General features: G+C 38.8%; 2 protein-coding genes across 13 annotated transcripts in view; both read left to right on the forward strand.

Annotated features, from left to right (window-relative positions):
- The window catches only part of LOC117206696 (ryanodine receptor), a 42,825-nt gene extending 24,070 nt beyond the window's left edge, over positions 1–18,755 (forward strand). For 5 of the 11 annotated variants that reach the window (XM_033446250.1, XM_033446251.1, XM_033446254.1 and 2 more), the window contains 27 exons: positions 114–932; positions 1,026–1,352; positions 1,993–2,270; positions 2,368–2,588; positions 2,831–2,921; positions 3,260–3,576; positions 3,710–4,013; positions 4,095–4,248; positions 4,385–5,176; positions 5,545–6,563; positions 6,902–7,273; positions 7,412–7,524; positions 8,055–8,148; positions 8,474–8,722; positions 9,412–9,823; positions 13,379–13,783; positions 13,954–14,170; positions 14,240–15,098; positions 15,186–15,388; positions 15,680–15,923; positions 16,047–16,334; positions 16,422–16,708; positions 16,780–16,840; positions 16,911–17,189; positions 17,274–17,430; positions 17,515–17,680; positions 17,762–18,755. In XM_033446250.1, coding sequence (XP_033302141.1) covers positions 114–932; positions 1,026–1,352; positions 1,993–2,270; positions 2,368–2,588; positions 2,831–2,921; positions 3,260–3,576; positions 3,710–4,013; positions 4,095–4,248; positions 4,385–5,176; positions 5,545–6,563; positions 6,902–7,273; positions 7,412–7,524; positions 8,055–8,148; positions 8,474–8,722; positions 9,412–9,823; positions 13,379–13,783; positions 13,954–14,170; positions 14,240–15,098; positions 15,186–15,388; positions 15,680–15,923; positions 16,047–16,334; positions 16,422–16,708; positions 16,780–16,840; positions 16,911–17,189; positions 17,274–17,430; positions 17,515–17,680; positions 17,762–17,924 — 8,891 coding nt within the window. In that variant the 3' untranslated portion in view covers positions 17,925–18,755. Of the gene's footprint in view, positions 1–113; positions 933–1,025; positions 1,353–1,889; positions 1,911–1,992; positions 2,271–2,367; positions 2,589–2,654; positions 2,679–2,830; positions 2,922–3,259; positions 3,577–3,709; positions 4,014–4,094; positions 4,249–4,384; positions 5,177–5,544; positions 6,564–6,901; positions 7,274–7,411; positions 7,525–8,054; positions 8,149–8,473; positions 8,723–8,896; positions 8,921–9,280; positions 9,302–9,411; positions 9,824–13,378; positions 13,784–13,953; positions 14,171–14,239; positions 15,099–15,185; positions 15,389–15,679; positions 15,924–16,046; positions 16,335–16,421; positions 16,709–16,779; positions 16,841–16,910; positions 17,190–17,273; positions 17,431–17,514; positions 17,681–17,761 lie in introns of all 11 variants that reach the window. The other 6 variants (XM_033446245.1, XM_033446246.1, XM_033446247.1 and 3 more) reach the window with 4 other exon arrangements.
- Positions 18,756–19,829: 1,074 nt separating this feature from the next.
- Positions 19,830–23,574, forward strand: LOC117206668 (solute carrier family 35 member F2-like). 2 transcript variants are annotated; one of them, XM_033446183.1, is made up of 8 exons: positions 19,830–19,973; positions 20,442–20,551; positions 20,679–20,872; positions 21,619–21,781; positions 21,912–22,068; positions 22,150–22,360; positions 22,557–22,684; positions 23,115–23,574. In XM_033446183.1, exons 1-8 carry the CDS (start codon positions 19,855–19,857, stop codon positions 23,320–23,322), a joined length of 1,290 nt encoding a protein of 429 aa, XP_033302074.1. In that variant the 5' UTR covers positions 19,830–19,854; the 3' UTR covers positions 23,323–23,574. The 2 variants fall into 2 exon arrangements, with proteins under 2 accessions (XP_033302074.1, XP_033302073.1); XM_033446182.1 differs by having other exon boundaries at positions 19,833–19,973; positions 23,130–23,574.
- The last annotated feature ends 770 nt before the right edge of the window (positions 23,575–24,344 follow it).

The raw sequence follows: 24,344 nt of genomic DNA on the forward strand, positions 1-24,344 counted from the left end.
ATCGATCACAGTATTTAGCTTCTCGATTCTTTTTGCTCCTGTCTTTTGCTATTACATTTTTTTAAACATATTTAAATATTAAATGGTGACACTTCTTTTGATATTTGTTACAGAGGTGTTCCGTAAAGTTCTGATAAAAACCATCGTCAGCTGGGCCGAGGAATCGCAAATCGAGACTCCGAAGTTGGTTCGAGAAATGTTCAGTTTACTGGTTCGCCAGTATGACACGGTGGGCGAGTTAATTCGAGCTCTAGAAAAAACCTACGTGACCAACAGCAAGACAAAGGACGACGTCGCTTTGATGTGGGTCGGTTTGAGCCAAATTCGCGCCTTACTGCCTGTACAAATGTCTCAAGAGGAAGAAGAGCTCGTTCGGGAACGACTCTGGAAATTAGTCAACAATCATACGTTCTTCCAGCATCCAGATTTAATCAGAGTGCTTAGAATTCACGAGAACGTTATGGCGATCATGATGAACACGCTAGGCAGACGTGCACAGGCGCAATCGGACGCTCAAACTCAGCCCCAAACTACCGAAGGAGAACCAGTTTCCAAGGAGAAGGATACTTCTCACGAAATGGTGGTAGCATGCTGTAGATTCCTGTGCTACTTTTGTCGAACCTCCAGACAGAATCAGAAGGCTATGTTCGATCACTTTGACTTTTTACTGGAGAATAGTAATATCTTGTTATCGAGACCATCTTTAAGAGGTTCCACGCCATTGGACGTGGCTTATTCTTCCCTCATGGAAAACACGGAACTGGCTCTGGCTCTCAGAGAACATTATCTTGAAAAAATTGCCATATATCTATCCCGTTGTGGTTTGCAATCGAATTCGGAATTAGTTGAAAAAGGTTATCCCGATCTGGGATGGGATCCGGTGGAAGGCGAAAGATATTTGGACTTTTTGAGGTTCTGCGTTTGGGTTAATGGTTAGTCCTTAATTCGTCTTGGGATACTTATTTTATATCAAAGAAGTCGTGTTATGTCGCATTGAGAAAATAATTCGAAATAATTCCTTCTAGGTGAAAGCGTCGAGGAAAATGCAAACTTGGTGATCCGTTTGCTGATCAGAAGACCGGAATGTCTGGGACCAGCGCTTCGTGGCGAGGGTGAGGGTCTATTAAGAGCTATCATAGACGCCAACAAGATGTCCGAACGAATCGCTGATCGAAGGAAAGTGCACGACGAAGCAGAAGGTACAACGGCGCTCATGCAATTCGAACATCCGCTTCCGGAATCAGACGACGACGAAGACTATATCGATACAGGAGCTGCGATCTTGAACTTTTACTGTACCTTGGTGGACCTATTAGGCCGCTGCGCTCCAGATTCTTCTGTTATCGAACAAGGTAAGTAAAAGTTGAATTCCCCTTCCCGTGGGTTACGCAATACACAGAACCTTCGTAAGTATCATTAGTCGATAACCACTTCATTATTTATTTCGATAGATTGTCGCGATTTTACTTTCATTTCCAAGCTTATAGTCGATCCAACGGTTCTCAACCAGTACTACAATAATAATTTATGCATTTCTACAATATACAATATAAGAGTGATATCATTCAGAAGTTCAGTTTCAATGTTAATCTGTGGTCGCTTCGTATTTAAGTAATTAGAGGCTAGCCAAATATGTAGAACAGCTTCCTACCGAAATCGAAGATTAACTGAACACGAGGGTCAAACCTTAAATTTCTACATGCAAGACATTTCTTTTTTTTTTTTTTTCTTTTTTAGTGGTACTGAAATTCTATAACTTTGCTTTGGATAGTACGTATTTATGAAATGGTTAAGAACCTGCGGCTTAATTTATGCACGAGCTCCTCTATCCCTCGCAACTTTCAAACTTATTTATCTAATAACAGTGTTTATTTTTTGACGAGCAACAGAGGCTTCTACAGAATCTGTCGGTAATATATACGAAATCAAAGCTTTCTTTTCTTTGCTAATCGCTAATTTGTGAAGGGGGTTACATCGGAGCATGTTTTCCAGGGAAGAACGAGTCTCTTCGAGCGAGGGCTATTCTTCGATCTCTGGTTCCACTCGATGATCTACAAGGTGTCCTGTCTTTGAGGTTCACGTTATTGAATCCCGCGGCAGGCGAAGAGAAACCAAAAAGCGATATGCCGTCTGGTTTGATTCCTGGACATAAACAGAGCATCGTTCTGTTTTTGGAGCGCGTTTACGGAATCGAAACCAGAGAATTGTTCTTTAAGATACTCGAGGAAGCGTTTTTGCCCGATCTCAGAGCCGCCACTATGTTGGATAGGGTAAATATAACACAGACTCGATGTCAATTCATTCGTGACCAATTATTCGAACGTCGAATCGTTTTGTTTCCTCTTTTAATTTCAATTGTCATTTTAGAACGATGGATACGAATCAGACATGGCGTTAGCGATGAATCGTTACATTGGAAACAGTATTCTACCTTTGTTGATCAAGCATTCGAAATTCTACAACGAGGCGGATAACTATGCCAGCTTACTGGATGCTACGTTGCACACCGTGTATCGATTGAGCAAGAACAGAATGCTCACTAAGGGTCAACGTGAAGCAGTGTCGGATTTCCTCGTGGCATTGACCAGGTAAGCGCGACCTTTTTCCAAAATACAATTGAAATGATTAACGGAATCGTTTTGTTGCTTAACAAGAGACGTCCACGAGTTAAATGTCTCGTAAGTTTCAACAATATTATTCTAAATTGCTAATTCTCGCCTAGGATTGTAGTCACAATAATTACACTGTAAGGGTAAAGGAGCTTATAGTATTCAGTGCCCTCGCGTTTTTACTTCTTTATGATATGTGTTTAACGTATTTTTCTTTTTAGCCAAATGCAACCCAGCATGTTGCTGAAGCTGCTTCGAAAGCTGACCGTAGACGTGTCCAAGCTATCAGAATATACGACAGTTGCTCTAAGGGTAAAGTAAATTCTATGAAATATTAAAAAATATTGTAGAGTATAAAATATGACGAATATAAATGAAATATACTTGAATTTCATTTATCTGAACTCCATTTATTGAAACAAAATTTTAGTTAGCGCCTGATTAATCGAACTTCTGTCAATTAAATCCCCCAATTTCAATGTGAGCTATTATTATGTAAATCAAAAATAATTGGTAGCGAAGAGAATTGATGAACAACCGTTACATAAATTGTTTGTTTCTCGACGTATTCGCGATAAATGGAGTTTTATTGTACTTTGAATTATTTAATATATTTTGTGCTATTGAAGGTATTCATAATTTTATAACAGTTGCTGACCCTTCACTACGATCGTTGCGCGAAATATTACGGATCGACCGGTGGACAAGGCGCATACGGTGCATCGAGCGATGAAGAGAAACGCCTCACTATGGTCCTCTTCAGCAACATTTTCGATTCGTTATCCAAGATGGACTACGACCCAGAACTGTTTGGAAAAGCTCTACCTTGTCTCACAGCTATTGGTTGCGCGTTACCGCCTGATTATTCGTTGTCCAAAAATTACGATGACGAGTGGTACGGAAGTAAATCTGCATCTGCACAGTCGCCTGATGGACCTTATAATCCTCAGCCAATCAATACCTCTAGGTATTATATTTTTCTTTATAAAAATGTGGATGAATAATTAGCGTACAGTCATTTAAGAAAACCTTATTTCGATAAAACCGGCGAATGAAAATTCTAAATTATATAGTACTGATATTGTTTTAACATTCGATAGTGTGGTCCTCAATAACGACCTCAATCAGATAGTGCAAAAGTTCTCCGAACATTACCACGACGCTTGGGCCAGTCGGAAATTAGAAAACGGTTGGACCTACGGCGAACAGTGGTCTGAAGTGAACAAGACTCATCCCAGGCTGAAGCCGTACAACACGTTGAACGATTACGAAAGAGAACGATACAAAGAGCCAGTCAGAGAGAGCTTAAAAGCTTTATTGGCCATAGGATGGAGCGTTGAACATGCAGAGGTGGATGTACCATCTAACAATCGTAGTTCCATGAGAAGATCATCGAAAAGTCAAGTGAGTGAAAATTCTATTTACATATATCTTTATCGATAGACAAACTGAATTATATATTACGAATAAAAAATAATATTTCAGGCTGATTCAGCGGGTCCATTTAATTATAATCCTCATCCAGTTGACATGACTAATTTGACTCTGAGCAGAGAAATGCAAAACATGGCAGAGCGTCTCGCGGATAATGCGCACGATATTTGGGCGAAGAAGAAGAAGGAAGAACTCATTACTTGTGGTTCGTATCGATGAAGAATCGAAATAAATTATTAAATAATTTATTAATAAATCACAAATATTTGTCTCAAGATATTGCTATTAATAACTCATTTATTTAACATCAATATATAAATATTAATTTATGTCCTTCACAGGAGGTGGTATTCATCCTCAACTAGTTCCGTATGATCTTTTGACCGACAAGGAGAAACGAAAGGATCGCGAACGTTCCCAAGAATTCCTCAAGTACCTGCAATATCAGGGTTACAAGCTTCATAAACCAAATAGAGGCGGGGAATCAGAAGTTGCGACGGCTGGAGCCTCGGTGGAATTACGATTCGCCTACTCGTTACTTGAAAAGTTGATAGCCTACTTGGATAAAGCCACTATCAACATGAAATTGCTGAAACCGTCCGACACGTTCAGTCGTAGAAATAGCTTTAAAACGTCCACAAGAGACATCAAATTCTTCAGCAAAGTTGTCCTGCCACTGATGGAAAAATATTTTAGCACACACAAAAACTATTTCATCGCTGTGGCAACGGCTACCAACAATGTCGGAGCTGCGTCCTTGAAAGAGAAGGAGATGGTAGCAGCTCTATTTTGCAAATTGGCCAGTTTATTGAGATCTAGATTGGCTGCTTTCGGGCCGGATGTTAGGATCACCGTCCGTTGTCTTCAAGTACTAGTCAAAGGCATAGACGCGAAGAGTTTAGTGAAGAATTGTCCTGAGTTTATCAGAACGTCTATGTTAACGTTCTTCAACAACACTGCAGATGATTTAGGACACACGATTCTTAATCTTCAAGAGGGGAAATACAGTCATCTGAGAGGAACACATTTGAAGACTTCTACATCCTTGTCGTATATCAATAGCGTGGTTTTGCCAGTGCTCACAGCCATGTTCGATCATTTGGCTGCCTGCGAGTATGGTAGCGATTTGCTACGTAAGTAGAATTCAAATAAAATTCTTCTAAGCTTTTTAATATATGTGTGAAATTACGAATGATACGCGATCGTGAATCGAGTGAATGTTTATGATATCCAGACTGCGGATGTTTGTGCATTTATGGGAAACTTGAAAGTTCAGCCATGCACAGAATGCATATAATATGCAAAAATATTCAAAATATAATGTTCGTTGTAACATTTAGCGGGTAAAATAATTTTCTATCTGACTGTCGTTTTTTAAATCATATTTATAAAGATATAATTTCGCACAAACATCCATAGTCTAGTGATATCGATAGAACATAGCGAAATATATTATTAACTATTTAACGAATATTATTATGTTCACATATTATGTTCACAGTGGACGAAATTCAGGTGGCATCCTACAAAATGCTGGCGTCTTTATACACTCTCGGTGTAGATGCCTCTCTAACACACGACAGAAAATATTTGAAGACAGAAATCGAGCGTCACAAGCCCAGCTTAGGTTCCTGTCTAGGTGCCTTTTCTAGTTGTTTCCCTGTGGCCTTCCTGGAGCCACATTTAAACAAGCACAATCAGTATTCCCTTTTGAATCGTATAGCCGACCATTCCTTGGAAGCACAAGATATCATGATGAAGATGGAATCGAGTATGCCCACCCTAGAGACGATCTTGACGGAAGTCGATCAATTCGTCGAGTCTGAGAAAACCTACAACGATCTTCCCCACGTAGTTGACATTATTCTTCCTCTGCTTTGCTCCTATCTGCCTTTCTGGTGGTCTCAAGGCCCAGACAATGTAAACCCGACAGAAGGAACGTACGTCAGCATGGTTACCAGCGATCACATGAATCAACTGCTGAAGAACGTATTAAAGTTGATTAAAAAGAACATCGGTAACGAAAATGCTCCTTGGATGACTCGTATCGCTGCTTACACTCAGCAGATCATTATAAATTCATCAGAAGAGTTGTTGAAGGATCCATTCTTACCACTTGCCGAGCGTGTCAGAAAACGTACAGACACTATGTTCCACAAAGAAGAATCTCTTCGTGGTTTTATTAAATCATCCACGGATGACACGTCACAAATCGAAGCACAGATTCAAGAAGACTGGCAACTTCTGGTTCGCGATATTTACTCGTTCTATCCTCTTTTGATTAAGTACGTTGATTTGCAAAGGAATCATTGGCTGAGGAATAACATTCCAGAAGCAGAGGATCTTTATAATCACGTAGCAGCGATATTTAATATTTGGTCCAAGTCTCAGTACTTCTTGAGAGAAGAACAAAACTTCATATCGGCTAATGAGATCGATAATATGGTGCTCATTATGCCGACAGCGACCAGAAGACCTACTACTATTTCGGATGGAACAGCACCTTCCGGAGGAGGCAAGGTTGGTATAGTGACTTTAAACGATCATAAATCATTATTATAGCGATATAGTAAATGGTAATTGTAATTAATAAAAACTATGGTCCATGGAAATTATAACTAATTCTTTATGGGTAAGCATATTTTGCCATGCCTAATCTTTATACTGTTCTAGCCAAATAAGTCAAATTTTTCAGAAAAAATAGAAATTAGCTTTAAACACGTGGTGTGAACGATTGCCTACAGAGGATTAATAATGCACATAACTGATAATAATAGTAGTTAATACGACATAAAAATTGCACAAAAAATAACAAAATTAATAAAAAAAAGTTAACTCTATAATCCATTACCCAACAGAAAAAGAAGAAGCATCGTGACAAGAAAAGAGACAAAGACAAAGAAGTGCAGGCTTCCCTAATGGTAGCCTGTTTGAAGAGGTTGCTTCCAGTTGGTCTGAACTTATTTGCTGGTCGCGAACAAGAATTAGTGCAACACTGCAAGGACAGATTCCTAAAGAAGATGCCGGAATACGAGATCTCGGAATTCGCGAAGACGCAACTCACTTTGCCAGACAAAATCGACCCAGCTGACGAAATGTCCTGGCAACATTATCTGTACTCCAAACTAGGTCAGAAGAAGGATTCCATGGAACCAGTGAAAGCACAACAGCTAGAGGACGTGGTTGCAAGGATCACAGACATGGCCAAAGTTCTTTACGGTTTACATATGGTTAGTGAAGAATCATTTTCAAGTATTACGTAACCATTGTCTCCTGAATATTCTACGATAGTTGTTTCTCAGATACGCGAAGCTTCTTCGTTCGAAAGATGTGTTCGATTTATTTAGTAATTTTGTGTTCTTGAGTAGATAGATCATCCGCAACAGCAGAGCAAGGGTCAATATCGATCCGTGGTGTCGATACAACGTAAACGAGCAGTGATCGCTTGTTTCCGTCAAACTTCCCTACATTCCCTGCCCAGGTATCCTCTTTTGGTTTGATTCGCGTTACCTGTGTACCGTGACACTTGTGTTTATTTCGCTGACAATAATAAAAAGCAATCAAGTAAAATAAAATTAGGATAATCAATATATTATTTAATCCCCATACTTTTGTTGCGTGACGTTTGTTTCGACTTGAGTTTCAAACATTATACCTTTAGTGCGCTATCACCAAGTAAACCAGTAACCAAAATTTCAGTTATTTTTTGTTGTTTTCCACGAAAGCTTGTCTAATCGTAAGAGTAGCAAAAAATAATATTAACCATCAACAATGACCCCTGTAATTGTTTGTTAGTGATCTAACAACTGTAGTTGTGTGTGCATGCTGCTAAAAGGCAACGAAACCTCCACCATCTCGGGATGGATGGAAGCGTGTGCTGTGCGCAGCAAGAAAAAGGGCAGCGATTGCATGTCTGCGTAGTGAGCCACTTTACAAATTACGAAGGTAAAATGAACGTTTAATGGCTCTTCGAGTTTTGATAAATGATAATTATTTCACATATTATTCCAGGCATCGGGCTATAAATATCTTCGCGCGGACATACTACGAGCTCTGGTTGCAGGATGAGAATGTTGGCCAAGAAGTGATGATTGAAGACCTTACGGTAAGAATATGTTTCGTGAAGAAATATTTTCTTCCATAATTATCGTTTTATTCGCTGTGAAAATGAGAATTCACTTGGACGAAGAATAATACTGAACTGAGGAGTGAACATTTTGTGAATGAATCTGTCTAAAGTATCGGTGGTTAATCACATGCAATTCAAATTAAAAAATATATGCACATACATCATATGTAATGTCAAATCTCCAAGAATATGATACGATTAAGAAGTGAGACAGTTTTATGTGCATTGGCAAAAGTTTGAAAGTTACCCCGTTTAAGAGTTATCGTTATTCATATTTTGTTTCTATTTCTTTTCTTGAAAGCAATCTTTCGAGGACGCGGAACTGAAGAAAATGGACAAAGACGAGGACGAAGGAAAACCAGACCCGCTTACACAATTGGTAACAACATTCTGTCGTGGCGCTATGACCGAGCGATCTGGCGCTCTTCAAGAAGATCCCTTGTACATGAGTTACGCGCAAATTATATCAAAATCTTGTGGCGAAGAGGAAGAGGAAGGCGAAGACGAGGGTGGAGGAGGAGGCGAAGAAGAAGGTGGCGCCTCGATCCATGTAAGTACTTCCTCTAATATTCGTTGAAACATTAAAAAAACAAAAATTTCTACTAACGAAACTCTTTGAACTACTGAACATTCTTTTATGAAAAATACAAACATGGGAGATTGTCCAATGTGTTTGAAAATTATTAACAATTTCGTATCTTTTTCTCGCGTACTGACCTTGTAGAAGCGGGGCTATAAGCCACTTATGGTAAGGACAAGTAATCGTTTGCGGAAATTCAATTGCTTCTATGCGTACGCTCGTTCGTTAAAAAGTCCGATATTACCATTGCTAAATATAATGTCAATCAATTGCTCAAAATTTCATTGTAGGATCTAGTTAACCTAATTTAAATAATTATTCCTATTGAAACATACACATACACAAGTTTGTAAATACGCTTGCATCAACAGTAGACTATTCCCTGATCACTCTGTACAAAATCAATTTTGTTCCCACATATGTCTATTACGTTCCTTTTCGACAATGATTCTCCTGTCATCCAATATCATAAGCATTGTCACTTCATTAACGAATTCTATGATGCTTTCTTTAATGCTCTCCCTAAAGCGACCGATGCACAAACTTATGGTAAGAACGAAGAAAATATAAACAGCTAAATAAAGAAACAAACCATCAAAAACTTTAAAACAGTTTTAACTTTAAAATTCATTCTCAATTCGATCTCGATCGTTATCTAGGAACAAGAAATGGAGAAGCAGAAACTTCTTTTCCACCAAACGCGTCTCGCCAATCGTGGCGTAGCAGAGATGGTTCTGCTTCATATTTCTGCGTGCAAAGGTGTCCCTAGTGAAATGGTAATGAAGACTTTGGAATTGGGAATCTCTATCCTGCGAGGTGGTAACATAGAAATTCAACGAGGAATGCTGAACCACCTGAAGGAAAAGAAGGATGTAGGCTTCTTCACTTCGATTGCTGGTCTCATGAATTCCTGTAGCGTATTGGATTTGGATGCGTTCGAGAGGAACACGAAAGCAGAAGGTCTTGGAGTCGGCTCTGAAGGAGCTGCTGGAGAGAAGAATATGCACGATGCTGAATTTACGTGCGCCCTATTTCGATTCATTCAATTGACTTGCGAAGGCCACAATCTTGGTAAGTGTTCGACTGTGTTCGCAGAAGAGTCGTAAATTCTCGTCTGGATTAGTATCGACGCCACGAATCACCCGAATTCCCCATCTCTATTAAAATGATAAGGATAGTTAAATAGAATTTGACGCAGGTTTTTAACGCTTAAATATAGCTATATATTTCAAAAAGAACACCTTAGAAGACTGAATGTGCGGATGAATTGCTAATTGATAGGAAAAATTGGTAGACAAGATAAGAATTGAACGCCCCCAAACTAGGTTGTTGCGAGTTATCAACTAAAGAGCGGCCGGTCAGGTCCAACCGATCGGTCGATATCGCGAACCTTGAATGAATTAACGCTCAAGGTGGAGGAGGTTTAATATGAGGTGGAAAGTTAGGGTGAAAATGCCCACAGGAAATATTCTTGATGTTCAACAAAAAAGGTTTATTAAACTATTAACGATCAACGATTAACAATCAACGGTTAACAATCACGTATCTCGAATGTGTCTGCTTCGAAGAATGAATCTCTTTTTGTTCGAAACGATTCTTTTCTTTGTTGTACATATGGTCATAACTTCGCTCGTTGATTCCGTGTACGGTTGCGAGAGTTCGGCATCCTCGGATTTGTTGTCAAACCCGTGCAGATGTTGCGCGAAGTCTTCGATGTGGTGGTGGATACCTGTCGGCACGGTGCGGGGGCGTTTAGCGTTCAGTCGTAGGCCTCCGTTCTTCTTTAGTATGACGTGCAGAGGTGATGCCCATGGACTTTTCGTTGACTGCATCACTCCTGGCTTGATCATCGTCTCAAATCCTGTCTTCACCTGCTTGCGTCGGTCGGAGATGAGGAGTCGAGGTTCGAAGGTGGAAGACCCGTTCCGTGTCCATCGTAGGTCGGTCCACCAGTTTCCACAGTCTTAAGATTCGCGGTGATCGAAGTCTCGGTAGCGCTATCGCCGTTCACACCTCTTTTCGCTGTAGATCACGTCGGAATCACCAATTTGAAATGCAATAGTAGTCGTTCGTCGCTATAGTGCTGCCGCTGCTGCTGATGTAGACCGTCGCTGTAAGCTACTGCTGCTTTCTTCTCATTTATGTGCCATGGAAGAAAAATCGGACTACGGGCGCCGGGATTTGAAACTCGGGTCCCGAATGTTCGTAACCAAAGGCGCTAACCACTGCGCTATCGTCGTCCGGGGTAGTTGGTGTCGAGTATCGCCACAAATATATCGAGTGTTAGTGTAATTTGGCACTTTATTTACACTTGTCGTATACAAGCAAAGTTTGATGTCCTGAACACGACGGATATTTTTCCTCCTCGGACAGTTTTTCCTTTTCAGAAACTTACTCATCATTAAAAAATAAAAAATCTATAGATAAAGAAATTGCTATGTTCAAAAAACTAGGAATCCGCCTGAGGTGATATTGGGTGTAATACGTTAAGGGGGTATTCTAGTCTAGAGGCACGAATCTCGGGCGATTTTTGAAGTTCTGTACAAACGAAACAAAAAATATTTTTGCTATCCCTTTTTTAAGCATTTGTTTATTGATATTTTAAGATCACGTAAAAAATTCACCGAAAAAAAAGACTCAAAAGTCACAAAGTTATGAGCTGGCAAAGTGGGTGGTGCTAAGAGAAAAGGGTGTCCTGGCGTGCATAATATTAACCCTTTTGGTCATCTAAAACAAAAAATCCGAACGGATTCTTAATTAGTATAGATGCTGCTATAGCATGAACCTTGGAAAAGTCAAAACAACATTTTTTCACAAAATGGCGGCCGTTTGAAGGAAAGTTTCTTGTTTCGCATGTTTTTTTAACAATTCCGAATGTTTAAAAAATAGTAAAATTAAAAATTTTGTTCTGAGCGTGGTTCAGGCGATAGAGGAATGTATAAAGAACATTCATACCAAACCAAATTTCAAATAAATCGGTTTATTAGAACTTGAGATATCGTACACGCCAACTCGAAAAAAGTATTTTCGAGAAAAACGCGTTTAAAGTTTTGAGACAAGTTTCCGGCATTTTTACTCATAGAATGGTGCAGCATACTTACATATTTTTAATCGGCGATTCCTGCTCCACACAAGCAACCTTCCTCTACTTCTTTCATGGAGACGAGCAGTCCTGGCTTCCTTTGATGCTTCTGAAGCTCGGAGTTCAGAGCGCTCGATGCGAACTTTGTCTCGCCTGACTGCGAACGCATTAGCTTCTGGGCCAATCGTGATTCCCATGACTTATAAAATTCCAAACAGTTACTATTTTGGGTTTCAGAACTCAAACATCGTTCCAATAAAGTATCAATTGATAAGCTTTCATAAATTGGTTTTATTACTTTTAAAACGTCGTCATTTAGAGGAGGATTTTCGAACTTTTCAATTTTGCTGCAGATGCATTAGTGAAACTGGTTTCTTCTTCTACGGTAAATTGATTACCGGAAAATCTTCTCTTCTTCGGTCTGCATGCCCGTTTAGAGCTGAATTTTGAATGTTTTTTATCCATTTTACTTTAAAATCTCAATATATAAAACAATTTTTACTTTAAATATTTATAAAACGTTGTCAGAGTTGCACGTACACGTTGCTCGAAGGCTGGCTCAAAACTAACTTGAAATAAATACTAAGACGAAAAGATTCCGACAAAATACGTCTCTATGGCCTTGAATTAAAAATATCTTAAAAAAGGAATAAAATACAGTAAAGATTTTATGAGAGTTTTCATACGTAGGTAATCGGGCAGCGTCTACCGTCTATTGCACATTTGTCCCGGTCGGACCGGAGCAGATGCCGCGTCACAAAAATGGTTACAACTCATAAAATAATTGAAATATTGAAAAATCCGTTTAAGGACATATTCTTGAATGTCTAAACTTTGGAAATATGAAAAAAAATTTTCGACTTTTTCAAATTTCTAGACTAGAATATCCCCTTAAATAATCACTCGGTGTTTAGGTCAACTATACATTTGTTAACTAGTGTCTTCTTTTGATCGCGTCGCATATCGCTCTCGGTTTCGCTAATCAATCTCGCTGCCCTGTTACAATTCTACTTTTTCGCTTCCTGGTTCAGACTCAACCGTCGATCGGATTCGATTCTTTTCTTTTTGTCGTCCCTCAATATCCCTACTATCCACGCGTTTGTTAGGCGCCACGCACACCTTCTTCTCACACCCAACAGATCTCACAAAGGACATAACCTAACAAACACGATGATGGTACCCCGCTGGGGGCAGCCACCCACATGATATATTAGTATATCACTATAATACTTTACCAAATGTCCTACTGGACAAATTGTAAAATTTAAATAAATAAATAAATAAATAAAAAAAACCTTCTTCTCTAACATTCGGCCGAAGGACCGTTGGGATATTGATGGCTCGTTAGGCACTTCGCTTCGGCGATATACATTGCTGCCGAGTGCCGCCACACGTGTAACGAATTAATTCATCTTCCTCGGTGATTAGCTTAACGATATAATGAAATTATGCTTCGGCCGAAAGAAGTTTACATTCACTGCGTGTATAGATATACAATGACGAGACTAAAGAAATATAATCGATATAATTTTCAATATCAATAGATTGGCAGAATTATCTGAGGACGCAAGCTGGCAACACGACGACGGTGAACGTGGTCATCTGCACCGTCGATTATCTACTACGCCTTCAGGAATCCATCATGGACTTTTACTGGCATTATTCCAGCAAGGAACTCATCGATCCTGCTGGCAAGGCTAATTTCTTTAAAGCTATCGGCGTTGCCAGTCAAGTATTCAATACCCTTACTGAAGTGATTCAAGGACCTTGCGCTCAGAATCAACAGGCACTTGCCCACTCTCGATTGTGGGACGCTGTTGGTGGATTCCTTTTCCTCTTCTCTCATATGCAGGACAAGTTATCCAAACACTCGAGTCAAGTGGACCTTCTGAAGGAATTGCTGAACTTACAAAAGGATATGATCACTATGATGCTCTCTATGCTGGAAGGTATTTCTTCCGAATCGATAAAGAACTCTGTACGAAATTAAGCTATTTACTGATATAGCTATTTACTATATATAAAGTTAGATTAATAATTACTATAGATATCATCAACGATCATCTATATTTCTATGTAATCTATTTCAATGGATGTTTCACGAGTTTTGGTATCGTAGGTAACGTCGTAAATGGAACTATTGGAAAGCAGATGGTGGACACGCTGGTAGAATCCGCAAGCAACGTCGAGTTGATTCTGAAATACTTCGACATGTTCTTGAAGCTCAAAGACCTCGTATCGTCGCCAAGCTTCTTGGAAGTGGATCTCAACAGCGATGGCTGGGTATATCCGAAAGATTTTAAAGAGAAAATGGAACAACAGAAGAGTTACACCGAGTATGTATTGTTCTTTATGTTTATATATCGAAGTTAATGACAAAAAATATCATAGAGAAATTTCTATAGCGAGGAGATCGAATTTTTGTTGGCCTGTTGCGAGACGAACCACGACGGTAAAATCGATTACGTGGCTTTCATGGATCGTTTCCACGAACCGGCTAAAGAAATCGGTTTCAATCTTGCTGTTCTGTTAACAAATTTATCAGAACATATGCCAAATGAACCGAGACTGGCAAGATTTCTGGAAACGGCAGGCTCCGTATTGAACTACTTCGAACCGTATCTTGGAAGAATCGAAATTCTCGGTGGAAATAAGAAGATCGAGCGTGTATACTTCGAGATTAAGGAGTCGAACATCGAGCAATGGGAGAAGCCGCAAATTAAAGAGTCAAAGAGAACATACTTCTATAATACCGTAGTTGAAGCTGGAGAAAAGGAAAAATTGGAGACCTTCATCAACTTCTGCGAGGATGCTATCTTTGAAATGCAACACGCGAGTGCGCTGATGGCGGTAGAAGAAAGTGGAGGAATCGGAAAGGCGAGAGAATCATCGTACACCTATATGACGGAGGATGACGAAGAAAGAAACAAAGATCCCATCAGAAGAGGCATTCAAACATTCAAGGACAGCATTTACTTCTTTTTCTCCATATTCTCCCCTAGTAACATCAAGAACAAGATCGCAGAAATGCAACAGATGACGTTCCTGGAACTCTTCATTGGTTTCTTCAAGATGATATTCTATGCGTTCTATTATTCTGGTTTTGGCGTTGGCTGTATAATTGGATACTTTATGAAGCTATTGTTGGCGTTAATGAAAGGACCACATGTGGAAGAACCTGTAGTCGAGGTGAAGGAAGAGGAAGAAAAGCCGATAAGACATTTGCCTGCTTTGCCGCCAACACCGGATGAATCTAATCTACAGGTTTGGAAAAATATACAAAAATTATGCGTATTAGCTATAAAAGGAAGTTTACACAGACTGATTAAATTCTCTCGATGTTGTATACAGGTACAAGCGTTCGGAATGGATATAACGAAAGAAGAAGGCGGGCAGATAAAGATCGCGCCCCACGAATCGGCAACATCGACTCCTCAATCGAGCATCGAAGAAACGGGCGAAAGCACACCGGAAGAAGCTACTGGCGAAGAAGGTGCAAGAGCTGAAGGTGGTGGAGACATGGAATCGCCTGTTTCATTGGCTGATTTATTAGGGTATAATTAAGTTTTCTATTTGTATACTGTTGTTAAAAAATCTGGAATCACTATTTGTTTCATAGAACGCAAACGTTAAAAAAAGTCAGTATATAATCCTATTAGTTTAGAAAACTGTATTGGTGAACAATTTTATCGAAGTAAAGGGTATTGTTACCGATACTTGTAGTAGCAATTTCGAATTAATAATAAAATTAGCACGTGATTCCATATAAGTACAATTCGAAAAGCAATTCAACATTTTTATTAGCCTATACATGATACGAAATATATTTAAATATTTCTGAACAGAGGTGAACAAGCTAGAGCCCAAGCAGCAGCCGCAGCAGAAGCAGCGGCCGCTCAACAAGCAGCCATGGCTGCTGTCGAAGCGGAAGCGAAACAGGAAACGATAACAGAGCCTTCAACATCTACTATCGACTTCTCCGAATACACCCATCGTATCGTCTCCTTCTTGGCTAGAAACTTCTACAATCTAAAATACGTGGCTCTAGTTCTCGCTTTCTGTATCAATTTCATGTTGCTGTTCTACAAGGTAAGCGTAATTCTTCGCTTCAAAACTTTACCAGATAAGCAAAGTCGTCTCTCCGCTTAAAATTTTCATGAAATAAATAATATTTTATTTTACATTATTGCATCTTGAATCATCGACTCGTAGGTTACATCATTGGCCGGCGAAGGGGATGAGGAAGGAAGCGGACAAATGATTAGTGACATATTGGCAGAGATGTCTGGCGAGGGTGCATCTGGTTCTGGAAGTGGCAGTGGCATAGAAATAGGCAGCGGGAGCGGGGAAGACGAGTCGGAAGAAGAAGAAGATGCGTACGCGTTAGAATACGTGGAGGTGTCGGAAGATTTCTATTACATGGCACACGTTATAAGACTCATGGCTATTCTTCATGCCATCGTCTCTCTTGCTATGCTGGTTGCCTACTATCACTTGAAAGTACGCACGTTAATTATTATTGCGTATTATTCAACTCTCTCGTATTATATGAATACGTTTGTGTTAATATGAAAATGCATGCTGTAGGTACCGCTGGCTATCTTCAAACGGGAAAAGGAAATTGCGCGACGCGTAGAGTTCGATGGTCTGTACATTGCCGAGACGCCGGAAGAAGATGACATCAAGGCGCATTGGGACAAGATGGTGATATCGGCGAAAACGTTCCCCGTGAATTATTGGGACAAGTTCGTGAAGAAAAAAGTTCGACAGAAATACAGCGAGACTTACGACTTCGATTACATAAGCAACTTGCTTGGCATGGAAAAGACTTCGTTCAGCCAACAAGAGGAAGAGGGTTCTGGTTTGATACACTTGTAAGTATAATCACACAGCTTTTATAGCTTTTATACGAGTTTCTATTTACTTACGATCTTTGGTTCTTCAGTATCGTAAATATCGATTGGAGATATCAAGTATGGAAAGCTGGAGTCACCATCACGGATAACGTAAGTAAATAATTAATATTAATAAAATTCAGTTCGTTCAGATACGTTAAATTATTATATTTGTTTATAGGCATTTTTGTATAGTTTATGGTATTTCACATTTTCGATCCTTGGCAATTATAACAACTTCTTCTTCGCTGCGCATTTGCTGGATGTCGCGGTTGGTTTCAAAACTCTGAGAACGATCTTGCAGTCCGTCACGCACAATGGCAAACAACTTGTATTAACAGTGATGTTATTAACTATCGTCGTCTATATATACACTGTCATAGCCTTCAACTTCTTCAGAAAATTCTATATTCAAGAAGAGGACGACGAAGTCGACAAGAAATGTCATGATATGTTAACGGTATAACAGAAAATGTTCTCTCGGTGCTTATGCAACTTGTTGGAACAAATTGTTCAACTATCTATATTTATATTTACGTTTCAGTGCTTCGTATTTCATCTGTACAAAGGTGTCAGGGCTGGTGGTGGTATCGGTGATGAAATTGGCGAACCCGATGGCGATGACTATGAAGTCTACCGTATCATGTTTGATATCACTTTCTTCTTCTTCGTCATTGTCATTCTATTGGCCATTATTCAAGGTAAGTCGAAGAAAATTTTAACGTCTTTAATAGTATTCTATTTGTTGGCACTAGGACGTTAACTGCTGTTTTTTGGCACGATAGGTTTGATCATCGATGCATTCGGTGAGCTTCGAGACCAGCTCGAAAACGTAAAAACGAACATGGAGAGCAACTGTTTCATTTGTGGCTTAGGAAAAGAATATTTCGATACGGTACCGCATGGTTTCGATACACATGTTCAACAGGAGCATAATCTTGCTAATTATATGTACGTTACGTTCACATACGTTCGTATATTTCGAGCAATCAATTATCAAGCAACTAACCATCGTGGTTTAAATTTTTCTAGGTTCTTCCTTATGCACTTAATCAACAAACCAGACACGGAATACACCGGTCAAGAAACGTACGTGTGGAACATGTATCAGCAAAGGTGTTGGGACTTTTTCCCTGTCGGTGATTGCTTCCGCAAACAGAACGAGGCAGTGGAGGAAGAGGCAAAGAAGAAATAAACAAATTTTTCAAATTTATGTCGTTTTACATATAGCTGAATGACCAATCGATCGATCGATTTACCAAGGAAGATCTCCCTTCCTGAAACGTCTTCGATAATCTTAGTCTGTAATTTCTACACGCAAAGAAAAGATATCGCGTTAAGATATCGCAAACAACATTCGATAGCGTACGATTTCAATTCTTCAAACACTATACTCTCGCTAGTTTGTCGATAGATAAACTACATTGAACGCGTGTATATCTTCTACATTCGACATCTATCGTTATTCCAAGTTTTAAGCGAATTCTTCGACGCGCGGATTAGAGCACATTAATTAAGAATTGCGCGAGTTGCACGCGTACGAGATCGAAAAAATTCGCATTTCCAGTAGAGCGTGCAAACGAGCGAAACAAGCTGGGAGACTGGTGAAATATTTTTCCAACTTATTTTTCCAACTTTGTAAGGATGGCTGGACACACCGTATAATCAACAGTTTCCTCTCCTTAGATAGATAATTTACAAAGTTGTTGATCATCGACAAAAGAACCGACTGCACAAATCTACATTATCATAAACGTTACGATTGCCTTCTTTTCATACGTCGAGTGACCACATCTTGTGCATGATGATTTAATTCATTAACGTAATGTTTGAGATATTACAAGAATATTACGTAAGTTGAAGATGTTTCAAAGTTTATATCAAATTATAAAGGTTTCTGCGCCACGTGGAAGCTCTTTAAAAATTATTGACGACTGAAATCGCGATATAATCAAACATGTCAATATGTTGTAAATAACGATCTACGACAAGATTACCTGAGAATAAAGAAAGACATACTTCTTTATTTCGATGTTCTTTGCTCTTTTTCCAATTCCTCGCGACTAATATTCCATTAGTTTCTGAATAGTATACTGTCATAAGTAACCGTCGATTAACATTTTATAAGTTGATCGTTATCGTTCAATATCATATCCGCTACTAAGTAACAATAACAAAATTATTCCTCGAAACTTTCCTAAGAAAACGTCATCAATTACTTTTTAAGTACAATAAAATACACTTAAAATAGATCGTATGATTGGCCTTGCAACCCTACTTTTCAAAACTTTTCATCGGAAGCTCGCAACACTCGCAGCTTCAAACCATAACTTTCTAACAATGCCTGATCAAGCAACTATTCATCTTTATTGATCGGTCCATCTTTCAAAATTTCTCGTCAGGAATACGTCACAACTCAAAGAACTTTAGATACTAACTTCTTAATATTATTTAGTTTAGAAATTTACCGAAGCTATTCATCCTTAACGATCGATTTATTAAACATCATCAAAAACTTACAAACATCGGAGCTTAAAATCGGAACTTTCTAACGTTACCTGATGAGAAAATTCAACGAAGCTATTTATTTTTAACGATCGATCTTTCAAACCTTCTCGTCGAAATTCTCAAACCAAAGAATTTCCGACCGTGGCTTTCTAACATTATCCGATAAAGAAGTCCCAAAGAGCTATTCATCATTGCTTTCTAACGCTATTTAATAAAAAAGTTTCAAGGAGCTATTCAACCTTAGTGATCGATCTATTAAAACTTCATCTTAAAAACTCACAATCCAAGAAATTTCGAACCATAACTTTCTAACGCTACCTGATAAAAAAAAACTAAACAAAGTTTTTTTTAATAAAAATGATCGACGGATCTAGGTAAATCTCGTTTCCCGATAGAACGCAAACTGGACTGTACTCTTATCGATCGATGCAGCGTAGCAAGATAACTAAGGGGAAGGACATCCATAGAACAGCGTGTTTCTCGGTTTTGCACACTGTTCCTCGTCGCACTCGCAAAACGAAAAATGCCGGTCCTTGCTTGTGCAAAGCCGATGGAGGGAAAGAGGTCGCGCAAGCGCCTCTCTTCTAGCGCCTGTGGCTAAAGGCCTCGGGGCGAATATGCACCCTGGCATGGGAGTGTCAGCGGGTGATCGTCGCTACGGCGAAAATACGGTGATGCAGTCCAGGAACGGGGTCTGCGACAAGATCGAAAATTATATATCGGACCTGGGACAATGGTACGTAAGCAAAAGCTGGTTAATCGGTAAGGGAACCTCCGATTGGAAGTCGAATGTCGAACCACCCTTGAACCGGCTTCTCGCCTCCTTTAAACCGGAGAGAGGAAGGGGAACACCAGAAATAAAAGTGGCGGGTGTTTAGGAGCAATTTTCTTGCGTACAATTCGTGGGCGCAAAAACAACGTTCTCAGTTCATTGATCTCGTGTTGTCTCGCGTCGAGGACCTGTTACTTTCATGGAATGTAATTTTCATATTTACTTCAATCACAGACAGTTTTTGGTATGATCTTTTTATCGTTAAAAAGATACCGTTCAAATCTCAATCGATGATTTATCATTTAATTAACCTTGCGTTTACTTTAGAAATTTCCTCGCTGCTAATTTTTTGCAATTTTACAGCTACATCATTTCAGGCTTATCATGTATGAAGTGCTTGATGTCTTTAATTGCGTCTTTCGTTGTTAACAGGTCAGTGTGGAGAGCGATAATACTGGGACAATTTCTATCTCTCGTGTTATGCTTCATGACACTGGCAAATCATCACATCAACACTGCGTATCAACTCGCGCTTCCGTCCGGTATGTCATTAATGATTGATCGCATGCATAAATAATCGGCGTACATTTACGCTTTACGTTTGAAATCGTACGTAGATGTATATATATATTTGATATAACGAGCTAACAAATTTTCTCCGCGGAACAGGACAAAATCTCCCACATTACGTTATGATGTGTCTTGTGTACACAACCTGGATGTCCTGCAGAGGGGTAGGGAACGGCCTAATTTCTGTCATACGAGCCCGTGGATGGAGGTACTTGCTACTAGCTCTCATTGACGTCGAAGCGTGCACACTTGTAACATTCTCGCATCAATTCACTAGCCTAGCCGGAATACAGGTACGTGCTAATGATGTCACGTGGGATTTCAACGTTGTACTTTGTCAAACAACAATGACGAAGTTTTTAGCTTTCGTACGTCAGAGATTACACGATACATTAATTATTGTATTTTCCTTCTCGCATACTCGAGATAAAAAGACAATTCATAAAAAATGTCATTAAAAGCGAAAGAGTTTGCTATACAGACGTGGAAATTCTTTTATACGATAAAAACCTTTTGTTCAAATTTCTTCGTTCTTTTGAACGAATGCAAAATATTTCTTTAGTAACTTGCTCCTTTTATTCAATATTTCTCCCTTTTTAAATATAAATTCTACGAAGCTCGTATTTATCCAGAACTTAGAAAAGGCGGAACGACATCATTGAATGTAAAAATGGCATATTCTTCATCGTTGGTATAGAGCTCCGTTTCGATAAAATAAGGTGAAAGCGCTACATCGCACAATCTATATGCGGTTGAGAATGCAACTTTCGTCACTTAGCCATCAATTAAACGGCGTACGTAGTATTTGTGGCTGAGATGAATGGCACGGAACGCAACTATTGTATCGGATATATACTACCACCAACGAAAGGAGGATACCAGGTCTTCGACCCGGCATACTTACCCCTCGTCGTCTACTCTTAATCGAACGTCACGCGAATATCACGAACTTCGTTATCGTCACCCATTCCGGATTAAAATTTTAACGACTTAAAAAATCGACAATATTTAACTTAATTATGAAATAATTTTGTTTCAGCTGCTCGATTGTGTGGCCATACCAGTCGCATTGGCGCTATCGTGTTTAGTTCTAGGAGTGAGATATCGGATGGTGCACATAGTCGGCGTTTCTGTTTCTTTGATGGGTGTAGGATGCTTGGTTTGGGCAGGGATTGACGACAATAGAGATCCTGCGACTACAGGTGATTGTTTTACAAATTCATCTATATCCATAACATTCGTCTACGGCCGAATATTATAAATTTCAAATTAGAGAAAAGAACCACCAAAGTTTGTTATTGAATTTTTCAATTTAAATTTTCTTCCTCAAAGGAAAGAATCACCTTGTTGGTGATATGCTGTGCCTTGGAGGCGCGGTATTCTTTTCTATAACAACCGTACTACAAGAATTAACGGTTAAGACAGTCGATATTATCGAATATCTCGGCATGATCGGTTTCTTCGGTACTATATTATGCGGTATGCAAACGTAAGTACTGTTCGCCAGAAAAAAAGATTATTTTCGATGCGATATAATTGATTATTACGATTTACATCGTTATTATTCCAGGGCCACACTAGAGAGCTTGAAGTTAGAATCATTTCAGTGGAACAATGTACCAGTAATAACGTTCTTGATAGTTTACTGCATCACGCAATTCGTGTTTTTCTCGTTGGTACCTGTTATATTGTTCGAGTCCGGTGCAACTGCGTTGCAACTATCATTACTGACCGCAGATTCTTTCAACGTTTTATCTGGCATGCTGGTCCATCAATACAAGGTATATCTTCATTCGATACGAACCTTTCAAATTAAGATGTAATCGGAACATAACGTCATTGTTCTGGTTTGTCGTATGTGTTCGAAGCTGTGTTCCAAGCTATGTGTTACGCGAATAAAATCATCTGTTGCAACAACCTGTATAACAAACAATACATGGCTACATATGCTAATAAGCCTCGTTCCATCTGTTCCAGTTTCACGCATTGTACTTCGTCTCGTACACGCTCACAATGACGGGCATATATATCTACGCGATAAAGAGAACACCAATGTCGTCAAACTCGCGAAGACAACACACTGAACCCACTGCTCCAGATTACAGGTAATGTTCACAAAACGTTTTAAAAAGTAACCCTTTTTAATTAGCGAACAGTTCTGCCTTGGAAGGTACGTACGATCGCAAAACTTGTATGTTAAGAAAAACGTCAAGGAAGATGTCAAGGAAACGTTACTCGTGGTTTCTTAAAAGAAGCAAAATATAAACGACACTGAAAAGTCTTAAAGATTTCAAGTGTCAATTGATTCGAGCTTTTTTCTTAAATGCTCAATTTCATTAATGTTCTATTCATTCACCCTTCGATTGAATATGTTTTTTTTTTTTTTTATTTTTCTTTTCAAAAGATGGTTTCCGCTAGAAACTCAATTACCATTCTCTCTTACAATAAGAACAACTCCTCCATTCCCATTATATTTTTTTACTTTCATCATCGACCCTGACAAGAAATTAATAAACGATTGACTGTGGATTAAAGAGACGTCATTTTAAGACATATGTCTCATCCCGACGTTGGAGAAGTGGAAATGGCAACAAGTTCAGGGATGTCTGGCGTGAGTGGTACCCTCGACGTTAGAACATCGACCCTTGGCAGCGAAAAAGAAACTATGGACGCGACAAGTATACCGCCAAGCGTTAGTTCTGATACAGCCTTCACCTCCTTTTACGGAAGTTATTACGATTAAAGAAATCTGCAAGAAGACGCACAGAAAACGTAGAGTCAAACCGAAGAACATGTGTAGATTCGCCGTGTGCGCGCTCTTGTTAAAGTTTTACACGAAGTTCGAAATTGATGATCACAGAGGTACATTCTTTCGTTTTCTATGATGTTATACAATATAAGAGTAAATAGATCTCCTCGATAAATAAGTTAAATAAGTTAAATATACGCGTTACACAGTGTTCTAATTAACGTCGTGGTTTTTTAAAGAACTTAACCAACATAAATATCGATTAGCCGGGAATAAATGCGATCTTCATTGTTGATTTGACTGTTTATCGAAATGTAAGAATAAAAATACATTCTTGTTGCTCAACATACTCTGTAAATGATAATGTACGATTTAATACACACAACTAATTGTTACTAGGTCTAAATACCGAAGGACGTTAACTAATTTCCTGTTGTAAAATAATAAGTGAAAATTGATGAGAATTATTTTTAATGATTCTTATTACAATCTTTGTTCGTAAATGCACTAAACTGTACTTATATATTCTATAGTCCATCCATGTGTCAGGACGTTATTTCGCGTGTTGTGTATATTTTTTTGAAATAAATTAATAAATTAAATTAATAAATAAACAAAAAATTCTTTCTTTCCCCTTTTCTTTCCCCCTTTTCTTCTCCCTCCTGTATTCTTCATACTTATTATCTAATATTAATGTTAATCTTTGTTGTTGTGTATATATTTTTTAAATGAATTAATAAATTAACTTAATAAATTAAAGTAATAAATAAACAAAAAATTCATTCTTCCCCCTTTTACTTTTCCCCTTTACTTCCGCCCTTCTCTTCCCCCTCCTGTATTCTTCATACTTATTATCTAATATTAATGTTAATCTTTGTTGTTGTGTATATTTTTTTTAAATAAATTAATAAATTAAATTAATAAATTAAAGTAATAAATAAACAAAAAATTCTTTCTTCCCCCTTTTCCTTCCCCCTTTTCCTTCCCCCTCCTGTATTCTTCATACTTATTATCTA

The sequence above is a fragment of the Bombus bifarius genome, unplaced genomic scaffold (assembly GCF_011952205.1).
Source record: "Bombus bifarius isolate JDL3187 unplaced genomic scaffold, Bbif_JDL3187 scf7180000008008, whole genome shotgun sequence".
NCBI lineage: Eukaryota > Metazoa > Arthropoda > Insecta > Hymenoptera > Apidae > Bombus > Bombus bifarius.

Excerpts from the sequence above, each read along its gene's own strand:
- LOC117206668 (XM_033446183.1), top strand. The coding sequence starts at position 19,855 with ATGCACCCTGGCATGGGAGTGTCAGCGGGTGATCGTCGCTACGGCGAA. Across the intron at positions 19,974-20,441 it reads ATATCGGACCTGGGACAATG|GTCAGTGTGGAGAGCGATAA; the intron begins GTACGTAAGCAA and ends CGTTGTTAACAG. Across the intron at positions 22,069-22,149 it reads ATATTATGCGGTATGCAAAC|GGCCACACTAGAGAGCTTGA; the intron begins GTAAGTACTGTT and ends TTATTATTCCAG.